This window comes from Gracilinanus agilis, chromosome 6, assembly GCF_016433145.1.
Source record: "Gracilinanus agilis isolate LMUSP501 chromosome 6, AgileGrace, whole genome shotgun sequence".
Taxonomy (NCBI): Eukaryota; Metazoa; Chordata; class Mammalia; order Didelphimorphia; family Didelphidae; genus Gracilinanus; species Gracilinanus agilis.
Window position 1 is genome coordinate 228221902 of NC_058135.1, and position 15209 is coordinate 228237110.

A 15209-nucleotide genomic window follows, 5' to 3' on the forward strand; every position below is an offset into this window, starting at 1 on the left:
AGTAGGATGCAATGACACAAATTAAACAGTTGCTGCCCTCAAAGAATTTTTAATTCTACTAGTTGAGAGAGGTTATTGGTAACTGCTGAATTAATTATGGGAATTAAGAAATGCTTTGCATAGAAATTGTGGCTTGAAGGGAGCTAGAGACTAAAGGAGGTGGAAATGAGGAAGTAGGGCATTCCAGGCATGGGGAAAGTCTGTTTGTTGCAAAGGCAAAGAGATGAGTGATAGAATGTTTAGGGGACTGCTAGAAGACCAGTCTGGCCACACTGATGTGGAAATGTAGAAAGAAAACTGAATGAACAAGATTTGGTAAATGTCTGGTTGAAGGAAAAATAAAAGTAAAAAAAGGCTCAGGTCATAAATCTGTTGTAAATGGAAAGATACTGTGCTCTCAACTGAAATACTTAAGTTTGGAAAAGGGTATGAGGGAAAGATAAGGAATTTAGTTTTGAAGTCTGAAATGCCTGTAGGGAGAGATATCCAGAAGGCAGCTTGTAAGGCAGAAATAGAGTTCAGGAAAGAGAATAGGGTTAGATATATGGATGATAAAATTTTAGAGCTAAAAGGGACCTCAAAGGCTATCTAGTTCAAATCATACTTGAAATAATTCTCTCTATAACACATTCAACAAGAGGTTATTTAGCACTTGACTGAAGACTTCTCCTGAGGATTAACCCTCAAACTCCTGGGGAAGTTCATTCTATGTTTGGATAGCTCTAAATGTTAGAGTTTTTCTTTATACCAAGCCTCAAATTGCCTCTTTGTAACTTCTATCCAAATGATCCCAATTCTGTCCTCTAGGACTAAGCAGAATAATTGTTTTTTTGGGTTTTTTTTTCTGACATCAAACAGTTTACTATATCACACATGCATGCACATACCCATACCTGTGTAGGCACACACATGATGTGTACACATACATGTACGTGCCCATGTGCCCAGTTAGCTGGTCAGTCTGTCAGTCAGTCAGCTCGAGGGCCTGCCCACAAACCGAGGAGAGCCCTTTTGGCCTTAGCTGTTGGATGTTCCCAAGGTGATCCTGGGGAAGAGGAAATGGGTCCCAATTCTCAGAGTTCCCAGGGGAACAGAGGGAGGGCCCTGAGTCCTGAGGCCAAGCTGCAACCCCTGAGCCAGGGATTAGAAGTTGAAAGCATGAGGGGGAAGCCCCCGCCCCTGGGAGCATCCTTGAGTTTAGATCCCACTTATGGAGATCCCAGACAAGGCTGGGGACTTCTCTGGGAAACCATGCCCAAGGCTGCATGCCCAAGGCAAGAGCAGGAGGCCTTGGGGTAATCCTGGTCCCACCTGGGTCTTTTCCTAAGCAGAATAATTCTAATCACTTTCTCATATAATGACAGCCCTTCACATATTTAAAGCCAGCTGCTCCCCCAAGTTTGATCTTCTCCAGGCTAACCATCCACAATTTCTCCATCTGATCCTCAGTTGTTAAGAGTGCTCTTATCCAAACTGCCTTTCTTTTGACAGAATGTCTACATCATCTCTCTCCTAGATAGCCTTGTATTGTTAAGGCCTCATATGACCACTCTCTCATTCATACCTTCATCATTTTTTTGCCTGAATACTGCAACACTTTTTTTTTTTCTAAACCTTTACCTTCCAGCTTAGTCAATACTGTGTATTGGTTCCAAGGCAGAAGAGCTGTAAGGGCTAGGCAATGGGGGTTGAGACTTGCCCAGGGTCACACAGATAGGAAGTGTCTGAGGCCAGATCTGACCCCAGGACCTTTCTTCTCTAGCCTGGTTTTCAGTCCACTGAGCCTCTTTTGGCTTCCTGTCTCAAGTCTTTTTTCTCTTACCCTATCTATATTCCACATGCCTGCCAAAATGATATTTCTAAAGTTGAGGTCTGGCTGTGCCATTCACCTGCCTAATAAACTAGTGATTCTCTTAGAATCTCTACTTTCCTTCAAAGTTCAATTCAAATGCTACCTCCTCCACAAAACCTTTAACCCCCTCAATTTTACTTGTAAAATGTGTGTACATGCGTACACACATTTGTTGAGCTTGATAAAATGTAAGTTGTGTGCTGTCTGTGGGTCTTTGTCTCCCCTAACACAGAGCAGTCTCTGGCACATGGTAAGCCCGTAATGAATGTTTTTTTTATCTACATTCTGTACGTCATCCATGTTTTTTTCTAAAATGTTGTGCCCAGAATTGAATATAACACTCCAAATGTAGTTTGACCAGGACAGAAAGCATGGTTATTGCCTTCCTAGCTCTGGACATCATCGCTTCTCTTAAGATGCTACCCAATATTGCATTAGTATTTTTGGCTGCTCTGTCACACTCCTAAAAGCCCCCAAATCTTTCCAGATAGATGATCTAGTCACTCTATCATCTTATACTTAAGTAGATGATTTTTTAAATTCAATTACAAGATATTGCATTTATTCCTAGGGATTGCTAGAAAAATGCTGAATTCAGATTATCTTTCTGGACGGGGCAAATGCAAATCATACTGGATGTTTTGGGGAAAGCCCTCAAGGTCCTATCAGGTCTGTCTGAGTGGGTCCCCAAATAATACGTGGTCTATGTTTTGGGGGTTCATTTGGGATCTTTGATATTTTGGGGCCTAAATTTTCTGCACTAGTCATGACTGAGTTATGATAAATTCATATGAGTGCCAATGTAGGTTAGGGCCCATTAGGCACAAAGTTGTCCACATTCTATGTTTGAAAATTAATAGCCATTATATAGAAATATGTTTTACATGACCTCAATGCATAATTGATATATTTCTTGCTTTTTCAATGGGGAGGGAAGGGTGGGAGAGAGGGAAAGTATCTAGAACTAAAAATGTAAAAAAATAAATAATAATAGCCAATATGACTTTGATTATTGGAGGGCTGAAGAGTAATATCATATAACATATACCTGTCTATGACCATTGTATTTAGTATAATCTGCACATAACTCTGCTATCTCTAATACCATGGGTGATGTACAGAAGACGAACTTGCAGGCATGAAGTATTCCCACAGACTGTGCCCTGGCACCTGGTGTATCTGGAAGCTTTCAAAAAGTCTGATTCTCCTACTTCTCACTGTGATGTATGGAGGTGGCCCTGGTTTCTCAAAGGCCACACTATAGAGTATATATTCTAGAAGAGCTTCTACCAAGTTTTCTAAGGAGCAGCCTAGCTGTAGAGCTTCAGAAAGGCTCATCCTCAACAGGCTGGCCTGTGGAAATGGTTGCTGTGGTGGTCCATAAAACAAAGAAAAATATCCTGTGTGAGCCTCTATAGCTTCTGCAAAGATGGCAGCTAGAAAAGAAAGCACAATGTGCTAAGAATCATACCTCTGTAGACAATGACCTTGTGAAGTCCTTTTCTGGTGACCTGTGAGGGAACATACTACTAGAGGAACTGAATTGTATTAACTTTGATTCTTGCTATCATGAAATCAGTCCACAAAAAAAAGTTGCAGATCAAAGGGTGAAGGCTTACAGTTTATCTTTGGACACACGAATAAAGGATTAGTCAGAAAGGATTTAATCATGTGTCTGGAGGAGGCAGGAAACATCATCCATGGAGATATTTGATATTTGTATTGTATCTTGTGTTGTGCTTATGAAAAGCACCCACAAAAATATCATCAGAGATGCCAACATCTGTTTCAGAAGATGAAAAGGTAGAGAAATTCTATAGAGAGCGTTAGGTAGCTCAGTGGATAGAGAGCCAGGCCTGAAGAGGAGAGGATTCAAATCTGGCCTCACACATTTCCTAGCTATGTGACTCTGGGCAAGTCACTTAATCCCAATTGCCTAGCCCTTACTACTCTTCTGCCTTAGAACCAATACTTAGCATGATTCTAAGACAGAAAGTAAGGTCTAAAAAAAAAAAGAAATTCTATGAAGAACTCAATGTAATATTTCAAATTAAATTAATATATTCTTTGATACTTGATGACTTCAATGAAGAGGTGGGCAAAGGAAAGTAAAAAATATGTTGGGTAAATCAAGTTTGGGAGCAAGAAAGAGAAGAGGCTCAAGATTCATAGACAACACAGAAACCTCACACTTCTGTGTCATGAATACTTTTGTCAAAAAGAATTGAGAGGCATTTTCTTTTTACAGTGGGCATTAAGCAATAAAGAATAACTGGATTTTTTAATATTTTAACAGAAAATGACTTGTTTCAGATGTGAGAATCATTCCCAATTTCACTGTTTGTATACGATTGATTTGTTAAAATAAAGATCAAAATTAATACAAAACTAGAAGTATAAAAAGAAGAAAATGATGTGCCCTACAATTAAAATTCCAAATGGATTTAAATAAATGAGTGATAATGATAAGTGATAAATCAGTGAAAAGAGTTTTGATCACTTCCTTTAAAAGTTTAAATGATATAAATATATTTTAATAACAAAAAAAGCCTAGAAATACTTAGCACTGAAATATTTCATATTGCTAAAAAGAGACATGATAGCTAATGGTTATAATAGTTTGTTAAACGAGAGAGGATGGTAGAAGATTATGAGCAGTATTACCACATAAAACTAACTAGTAGTTGAAAACACATTTTTAAAAAGCTTGGAGAGAGATCCAAAGTCATTCAGAGGACATTAAAGAGTAACACCAGAATGGTGACATCGCACATGAAAAATGGAAAATATCTGTGAAGATTTCAAAGTATTTTTTTCATCATGTAGGACAGTGTAGCTACCTTTGCCTTTGATATAACCAACCTGGTTGTACCTCATGTGGAAGCTGAAAGAGTATTGAAAACAAGAAAACAAAAGAGTATTGGAGAAAATGGGAAGAGTAAGATGACTATTGGAAGACCATTTCTTTGTGCAGGATGTAACATCATTTTTTAAGGATGATGATAAATTGATTCTCAAGAGAAGGGAAAGAAGAGAGGAATTCAAGGTTGTGGAAAAAAATAATTTTTACTATAAAGTCAACTAAAATTTTTTTTAAAACTACTGACTGATGTTCCTATTTTCCCCATCTCTTCAAAATTTGTATGAATGAAATCAAACATACATTTTGCACATTATTGATGAAGGTATGCAAAAAGGCTTTTATAAGATATTTTACAGTTGATTTTATTCGATGAGACAAAATATATCATCTTTTAAAGGCCTTCCATCAAGGTGTTTCCCATGCATATGTCAAAATCATACAAAATTACTTGAAAAACATAACAGAAAAAACCTCACCCTTATTATTAATATCATGGAGATGCATGCTCACCAAATAGATCTGCCTCTGTCATGGAAGCTGTCCAGCAGAGAGTCCAAACAGAAGAAGGATTTCTTAAGGGTGATGAGGTCTCCCAGATGTTCCAATTTGTGGATGGCATTGTGCTGACTGCATTAAGTCCTAGAACACTGTAGAGTCACTTACATAAAATCCAAAATCATTCAAAAGAATTCCAAGTGGATGAAAAATTGCTACTATCTAGGCTCTAATGTATTTGGATGGATATAGCTAATCCATAAGATGATATGTTGTGGATCAGACACTTCAAATGGACAATGAATTGGGCTCCAAAATGAATGGGAGTAAGAGAATGTGATGGATTGCTTTTGGTAAACTAGGGATTTCTATTAATGATACCAAAATTCTCTCTGAAATGAAGGCCCATCTTATTTTTTTTTTTAAATACCAATATCTTTCCAGTGATAATCTATGGCTGTGAGTCATGGAAAGACTCGTCTTTAAAGAAATGAAGTTGAGGGTTGCTCACTTAAAGGGCAATGGAGACACATTGTGCATATAATTAGGTTACATCACAGTATACATAAGTAACTGAATGGGAGAATCAGTGAAAATGATGTAATCGGAGAAATATTGGAACAGAAAAAAAAGATGGGCTGGATATGTAATGACTATTAAAGGATAATGAATGGACAGCCATTTGCTCCATCGGTGTAATATGCAATGTTAAAAGAAATAGAAGGCTTTGTTATAATTCAGGTGGATCTTCTCCCTCCACAAGACAAAGGCAGACTAATACAGAGATAAGGACAAGAAGCTCACAAAATGGACAGGCATTAATGGAAGGAATATCTGCATGGACAGAATTATAGCTCCACTGAAGTATTAAAGTAAGTAATTTACTGGGGCGAGCATTAACAGGTATATGAGTCTTTGGCCATTGTAGCAGGGTTGATGGTAGCCAGTTTTGCCTCTCTCTTTTCCTTGGATTTTTCTAGTTTTTTTTTTTTTTTTTTTTTTTTTTTTTCCGTAGGTTTCTCTGAGCCTCAGGATAATTTGCATGGCCTAGTGCTATTTTGTGAGAGGTACTGACAGTGAAGGAGGTGCTGTACCTGCAGTCTGATGCAAAGAAGAGAACAGAATTCAGAAGCTCTATTTTTGTTAGGAATAAGACACCATAGGTTGAGATTTCAAGTCAGAAATCTTCATAAAAAGGCTTTTGTGCAAAGGATGGGGCTATGAGTCTGACTAACAAAAGCACTAGAAAATTTCCCATTTTGACCAGCACAGAGTTCCTCTTACACTTCATAGCGTGAGGAAAGAAAGTAAGGCATAGTGTGATAGGTAGATCCTAGGTTCTGGGGGTTGTTGTAAAGGGTTATTGACCCTTATTAGTTATTGGTGTGAACAGGATCTCAAATTTGACTGTTGGAAAAAATATGGCTGCCAGGCAGTTGTAGAAAATTCTTTTTCAGGCCAGTTATCAAAAAAACTTATTTATTGTAACGATTAAATAATTATATAAAGGGAAAGTAAAAGGAAATAAAGGAAAGTATGTATTTATAAAGGATTCCCTATTAACTAATAATTCTATGTAAGTTTTCCATGAAATCTTTCCCTCACGGTAATTCTTTGATAATTACCAAATGGCAATCCATCTTATATCTATACTGACTAACTAAATTATAATTCTATCTTACTAACCCTATTTCCAAAAACAAAATATTAACTTAATGTTATAGAGATCCTTCCTTCTCTCCAGCCAAAGATCAACTCTGATAATCTGAGTTGGAAGTTGTTTCTCCAAGCAGCCGTTCTCTGATGGGCCCAGAGGAACTCTGAGTAGCAGCTCAGTAGGCTCTCCTGTTCTCTGATCCAAACAGCTCTTCAATTTTAGATCAGATTCAGATGTAAATCTTCCACAAACTCTCCAAGGCTGATTTGAGAGGAAAGTCAGGAACAACCATCCTCTCAGTCTCTCTTCCAGAAGAAGTGGAGCCACTGTTACTCAACTGATGTCCTCAAGGCACCCTCCAAAATTCTCTATCTCTGACCTCATCAGGGTTCCATAGAAATCTCTTAAAGCACCCTAGTACCTCAAATCTCTTCTTTAAACTTTCTGACTACACTGCATTTCTAACTAAGCTAATTACCCCTACATCACAATTATCATTACAAGGTATAAATTTCAAAGAGTCCAGAAAATGGATGGATAACATTGAATGTTCTAATATTTTTCCAGGGAAGGTGATCCAAAAAGTATGGGAAAATTTTGAGAATAAAATTTTGAAGGCTTAATCAGATATTATTATGAGGAGGAGGGAAAATAGACAAGTCCAAAGAGAAAAATGGTTATCTGAGGAATTCTTCAACCAATTCAGATTTTTAAAAAAACATTCACAGAAGATGGAAACAAGGACAGGTAAATGAGGGTGAATACAAAAGGGTGGTAAGATGGTCCTGTAAGAATAGTGTCAGGAGCATTAGAGCTCAGAATGAGCTGAGGTTGGTGATGACAGCAAAAGGAAGAACTTTTTTTATTTTTTTAAAGGCTCCATTAGGGCCAAAGAGCATGAAAAAAGAGGTAGGACCACTACTGATTTGGGCTGGACAGAACTCCGATAATGGCCAATGGTAAGAAGGGTCTAAACCCTTGTTTTGCTCCTATTTTCTAGAAAGAATGATCTTTGGATACAGAATAGCAAATACTATTAAGAAGTAAAAATCAAAGAGAAGTGAAAAGATATAAGACTATATTCAACTGACACTGATGAGTTCAAGTTCCTAGACCAGTATTTTTCAAAGCACTCACCATACATCACCTCACTTGATCCTCACAAAAACTGTGAAGCTGGTACTATTGCCTAAAGCAGAGAGGTCAAGTGATTTGCCTAGGCTCCCTACTAAAGTTATCTAAGGTAGGATTCCAACTCAGGGCTTCCTATGTCCAGACCCACTGCTCTATCCCCTATGCAAATGTGCCTCTTTAAAGGACATCCTATGGCAGTGAAGGCAAACCTATGCCACAGGTGCCAAAGATGGCACACAGAGCATTCTCCATAGGCATGCAGCTGCACCCCCTCCCCCCCACCCCGCTTGAGTTTGTTACTAGAAAGGCAGAAGGACTTGGGTGGAGCTGCTCCCCTCTCCCTCTCCACCATGTCTTATAACATTTTTTCACATCTTCCACCCCTCTGCCCAGCAGCCCAATGGGAGCACACAGTGGGTAAGGTGGGCAGCTCACAGATGGCAGAGTTGGAGAGGAGCAGGGCACTCAGGCCACTCCACTCTTCCTCTCTACACTTGGTGAGGACATTTCTCACTTCACCAGACCTTCTGCCCAGCAGCCGAATGGGAACACTTCCTCCCCTTCTTGTGCAGGGTAATGGGGGGGGGTGGGCATGCTTGGCACTTGGTGTGGGGGGGAGGGCCATGGCATGTGGTCTCTGAGGGGGGCAGGCACAGCACTTGGTCTGGAGGGTGGGATGGGGGAAGGGACTGGCATTCCATCTCTAAAAGTTTCACCATCACTATCCTATGGTATTGAAAGAACTGGCAGATGCCCACCAATGGGTGAGCTTGTGGTGGTGATCTTTTAAAAATCTCTGAGAATGGGAGAGGTGCCTCAGAACCAGAGGAGGGTTAATTTTCTAATTTTCAAAAAAGTGAGTAGAGTCAAACCTAGAAGCCAATGGCTGGACTGATTTGGGGCAAAATTCTGGAACAAAGGAAGGTCTGTGAGTACTAAGAAGGCAAGCAATGATTACTAAAAGCTAGCACATGAAGGAAGGCATATACTGGAAAGTTATTTTGACATAAAAACAAAAGATATCAATAATTTTTTAAATGGCAAAAAAAAAAAGGCCAGCATGGTTTCATCAGGAAGTTAGACTGGACTAACCTAATTATTTTCAACAAAGAATGCTGTAGATATGAAAATCATTTGACAAAATCATATTATATTGTGGAGGAGATAGAGAGACATGGACTAGATCAGTGATGGGCAAACTTTTTTAAGAAGGCGCCACAGGAAAGGAAATGCTCATCTGTCAGTCTGTTTCTAAGGCAACTCTTTCGAAATTTCATTGTATTGTATTTTACTCATTGTATTCATCAGATTAGGAATAATGTCTCACATAGGGAAAGAACATTTCAGGGGGCTGCATCTGCCCCGCAGGCCATAGTTTGCCCATCATTGGACTAGATAATAGTATGGTCAGGTGGATTTGGACCTAGTTGAATAATTGGATGCAAAGAGTAGTGCTAAAATCATTATCTGGGACAAGATATTATCCCATTATCTGGGATGCCACTTTGAATGACAGGACTGGCAGTTGAGAATCTCGGAATGTCCCCAGGTGCTGTGAGCCAAGGGCAAAAAGCAGTTGGTCCCAGCCCTATAAATACCCCCAAGTGACAAGACAAGGGAGCTCAGATTGGAGCAGGGACTTGGGAAGGTGGGAGGTGAAGGGTGAAAGGATAGGTCTGAAACCTGTGACCTGTTATTCTACTGAAAGAGCTAGTGATCAATCAACATCATTGTTAGCAGTGCTGAGAGAGTTTACTGATTCATCAATCAACATCATTAAATAGCCTTCCCTAATCTCTGGCTTGGCTGTGGCCAAGTCAGGTCAGAGTTAGTGGGAGGGTGAAGAACTTCCAGTTTCTACAAGCCTAGCAATCTCCAGACCTTGATCAACAACTTAGATCGTTAGATTAATTAATTAGCAATAGGGTTCCTAAATCCTCAATCCTGCTATCTTGTTTCCTTATCCCATCAATAGATTCAATACAGTGTTTAATACCAAGTTCTTTTCCTGAGTGGTTATTATACCAAAGCCCTTGGGAAGGGGAGATCAATACACAGTCAGATTATACCATTATCCAATAGCTAATAGCCCTTATCAACAACTAATCCAACTTCAGGTTGGGACCTAGAGAGGCTAACCATCCACACAGCCTCTCAGGGGTTCCCTGCCTGAGCAAACTGTTAGAAGGGAATAACTGACAAGCCTGTCAGGGAGGAGAGGCATAGATTATACCAACAACAACTGTGAGAGGAGAGTGTACTTTCTCCCTCACCAACTACAACCTGCTTAGGCCTGGGCATATAATCCTTCCTCCATACATACTATCTCTGAGATCCATTTATATAATAAATTTCTCTGAAAATCCAATATATATTCACTTTTTTAAAAACAGTAGTCATTAAGGGCTCAATATCAACTTGGAGCTAAGTTTTCTAGTTTAATGGTCAAAGGATCTATCTTCAGTACTGTGCTAGTCAACATGTTTACTGGTGTCTAAAGAAAGATCATATACTTGAGCTAGAAAGATCACTACAACTCATCTAATTCAGCCCTCTCATTTTACATATGAGGAAACTGAGTTGCCCAAGGTCACCCAGGTAATAAATGTTAGAGCTGAGATTATAACTTGCTTCCTTTGACTGCATGTTCAATGTTTTCTCTACTGCACCAGCAATAGAAATATCAGATCTGCTGATGACACAGGCTGCTCAGAGTGATACCTAATATACTTGACAATATTATAAGGATTCAGAAAGATCTTGATATGATAGAACACTGGACTGAATAATAATCAACCATGTCTACACAGCAATATTTGCAAATACTTGCAAAGTGGGTCATATAAGTATTATTAACATTTCTATTTTATGGATGAAGAAACAGATTTTTGAGAGATTAAGTAACCTGTCAATGGTTACACAGTAAGTGTCTGAGATAGGATTTGAACCCAGATCTCCTGATTATGTTATATGTCATTTCTCTAAATGAAATAAGATAAAATTTAAAAGGGAAATACATCAAGTTCTATACACAGGTTCAATAAATGAGCTTCACAAGACAGGGGAGTCAGCTAGATAACAGTTAATATGAAAAAGACTGGGGGTTTTCCTGGATTGCTAGGTTAATATCAAATGAAATAACATATGTAAAGCACTCTGACTTATTTTTAAAATTTAAATAACTCTTATCTTCCATTTTAGAATCAATTCTAAGTAATGGTTATAAGGCAGAAGAGTGGTAAGGGCTAGGTAATGGGAATCAAATGACCTGCCCAGGATCACACAGCCAGGAACTGTCTGAGGCCAGATCTGAACCCAGGGCCTATCATCTCTAGACCTGGCACTCTATCTACAGAGCCACTGAGATGCCCTTTCTCTCTGTCAAAGTTAAAGTGCTCTATAAAAGCTAACTCATTATTATGACTGATAGGCATCAACATTGTGATTTGGTAGCTAAAAAAAATGCTAATGCTATCTTAGGCTGTTCTGAGAGAAGCACCAGAACTGGGATGAAGTTGCAGTCCTTTCATACTCTGCCCTGTTCAGACCACCTCTGGAGCACTAGGCTCAGTCCTGGGCATTGTGTTTAAGGAAGAAATCATAGAATCATAGAATTCTCAGGCCTTGGAGGCCTGAGAGACCATTGGGCCATATGGTTCAACTTGTGCATGAAACATCAATTCCTCCATCTTCCCCTGCTAAATGGTCTTTTAGTTTCTGCTTAAAGATGTCGAGTGAGGGTGAACTCACTACTTCCTAGAGGTGACCTATTCCATTTGGAATAACACTCAGAGTTAGGAAGTTTGTCTTGACATCAAGTCCTAATTTGCCTCTGTGCAACTTCCAGTATTATGACATCCAAGAACTTGAGAACATATCATCTCAGGATCAGTGAGAAGAATGAGTGAGTCTGTTTAGCCTAGAAAATAAGACTGCTGGTGGTGGTGATGGATATAACAGGAATCTTTATGTATCAGATACCCAAAAGGCAGAAATAAAAGCAATTAGTGGAAATTGTAAAGAGGCAGATTTAGGCTTGGCATGAGGAAAAACTTCTGTACAAACACTGGAATTTAAGCTTCTTGAGGGTAAGGGTTTTTATCTCTGTGTTCTCAATATTTAGCATAGTCCTTGCACAAAGTAGGTGCTTAATAGATATATGTGGAACTGAAATTAATTAGACAACAAAATGTAATAGGCTGTGTTGACAAACAGTGGATTTCCTCTAAAGTGGGTCTTCATAGTCCAGATAACCACTTGTCAAGAATGTCATAAAATGGATTCTTGGGCAGATAAAGGGAGGACTAGATGGCTACTGAGAAATTCCAACTCTCTGAATCAGGATTTCTGTGAAAGAGTAACATCTTATCTAATTTTGTAAAATGATTGATGTAAGGAAAATCCAGCTGAAAAGTTCAACTCATTTGCCACGGGGTTAACCTTTTCCATTAGACATGCTTACACTTTTTATATATTTTGCATTTTTGTTTGAGTCTTATTAAACACCTCTTATTTTGAGACATATACTTCTGATGAAAAACCATGGCTAGAGGAATGGCATCATGAAGACTTTAATGACTTGTGGTTTCAGGGGTGTAGCCAGTCTCACCCATGTAGTCTGCAGCACTGTTAGGACTTGGGAGACAACTTGGGGAGTTTCTGTGGGTTAAGAATTCATCCCTTTGCAGACAACTTAATGATAAGTCTCCTTAAGCTTAACTAGGCTCTTCTTTAAATGATACAGTCTGTTGCTAGGCCCACATTTGAAACTTTTCCATATCAGTAGGACCTGCCCACGCTTGTGCACCACTAGCACGATCCTTTGAGAACCCAGAGGCTCCTTCAAATGGTGACTTTAGTGGAAGGTGAAGAACTTACCACAGGGAAAAAGAAAAAGGAGAAAATGGCAGCAAAAAAGCACAAAGCTGGTCCTCTGAGTATAATATTTAAGATGTGCTGCTTGTAGAAGGCCTTGTCCTCAGACTGCTGGATCTGGCGATTCAGTAAGTAAGGGTAATGGAACCCATAGGCCACAATCGCTGCCTGTGAAAGGGGAGAAGAAATCACTATCAGCATATGTAACTGGCACACACAGCAACCTCCAAGCCATACGATGCACACAAAGTGAGAAAAAGAAAGACAGGTTGAACTGGCTCCCTGGACATGAAGCTGGGCTAAGGGCCAGCCTCTTGTAAGAAAAAATACTACCTTCTGAGAGGTGGCCAGCACTGTTGGAGTGACTGATAGGAAAATGCCTTCTCATAGGATGGAGGAAACCCTGGATGGGGTTCTTGATGTACTTGATCCACAGTCACCCTCTACTTAGGAAGGCTTCTAGGTCAGGGTATTCAGTGAAAGCATGTCTTTTGTCTTTTGTTTAAGGGTCAGTCTAGCCAAGTCTGGAAAGGTTCATCACCAGAATGCTGGCCTCCAGCATTGGCCACAGCAAGTCATGAAATTATGTGCTAAATTCTAAAGGGGTTGCAATCTTGTGGCAGTGGAAAGAAGGCCCACATATTAAAGTATTGAAGAAAATAGGAATGTTATCCTTAAAAAACTCCAAAACCAAAACATGATTTTTTTTTTAATGGTTTAATATAAGCTTAATAGTGAACATCGTTGATCAGCCATTATGTGTCAGCTAAACTCTGGGGATAAAAAGAAAAGCAAAGACAGCTCCACCTCTAGAAACTCAGTCTACCAGGGAAGACAATGAGCAAACAAATAAATATAAATATGTTACACATATCAATAGAACTAATTAAATTTGCCTGGTAAGCTATATATAAGTTTAATAAATAAACAATATAATTTTTAGATGCTAGTTTGCCTTTATCAGGTTCTTTGTCTATTCCCATTTACTTTTTTTTTTTAAACCATTACCTTCCGTCTTAGAAGTAATACTATGTATTGGTTCTAAGGCAGAAGAGTTGTAAGGGTTAGGCAACGGGGGTTAAGTGACTTGCCCAGGGTCATACAACTAGGAAGTATCTGAGGTCATATTTGAACCCAGGACCTTCTCTTTCTGGGCCTGGTGCTCTATCCATTGAGCCACCTAACTGCCCCACCCCCTGCCATTTTCTTTTCTTGTTATATGATTTATATTGAATACTTGGTTCTTCTGGGTTTTTTGTTTTTGGCATAGCATGAATTCTAAAGGTCTTCCTATTATTCTTTATATTCCTTATATCCATCAGCCTTAATTTTGCTATAGTATTCCATTCATTAATGTGCTACAATTAAACCATTCTGCTGTTGGACATTTAAGTTGTTTCAGCTTTCTTGCAAATAGAAATAATGTTGCCTAGAAAACTGAGCAATAGCATTAGAAAAAAAATGTAGGGTCAACTTCACATGAAGGTCCAAATTCTAAGGTCATTTCACAATATAATTATTGGGTGAAAGGGCATGATTATTTTTCCACTATTTATTGAAGAGGGAAGCAGTATACATTCTATAAGTCTGCAACACTACCAGAAAAGAATGAGTACACTTATTCCTTGTATCCCTCTTCCCAACTCCTGATTCTACTAGCAGCCACTGAATTTCATTGATTTTTAACTGTTTAAGACAATTTGATGGGTGTGAGATCAGAGCCATACCTAGGACAGAGTAACTAGAGTCTTGCCCAGGCACTGACATTTAAAGTCTGCCTTCAGTACTTATATAAATACTATCAGTCAGCACTCATACTACTCCCAGTTATCTTCTCAAATCATGATTTGCCCTAGGGCCTGGGGTGGTATGAAGAGGAGTAGGAGGAAAAATACAGAGCTTTTAATGATCCCCTTCTCTCCCGAACTCAGCACAGGACAAAACTGCATCTGCTACATAGGTGTGCTTTGGCTTTTTGTACAGTGCCTTTAAGACCGAGAGCTTCTAGCAATTGGGAGAGCATTCTCTTGGCAGTGGTGTGTTGCTGTTGCTGAGGTCTGACCTTAGAACCCTACCTAGCATGAGAGCTGAGGTCAGACTGGCAGCAGGAGCGCAGCCCTGCATGCCAGGGCATGCCAGCCTCAGAAAGAGAGCAGTGGGCTGTGAATCACTGTGCAGAGGTGAGTCGGGATCAGTAACCCGGAGCTTCTAAATATGCTACTAGCTAAAGAAGTCTGGGAGACTAATCTGCCTTTCAGTATTCTCTTTTCTCTCTCTCTCTCTCTCTCTCTCTCTCTCTCTCTCTCTCTCTCTCTCTCTCTCTCTCTCTCTTT

General features: G+C 39.3%; 1 protein-coding gene across 1 annotated transcript in view; it reads right to left on the bottom strand.

Moving 5' to 3' along the window:
- Positions 1-15209, bottom strand: part of TMEM175 (transmembrane protein 175) — a 49639-nt gene that overhangs the window by 5841 nt on the left and 28589 nt on the right. The window contains exon 8 of the mRNA XM_044680617.1: positions 12880-13044. Coding sequence (XP_044536552.1) covers positions 12880-13044 — 165 coding nt within the window. The remainder of the gene's footprint in view (positions 1-12879; positions 13045-15209) is intronic.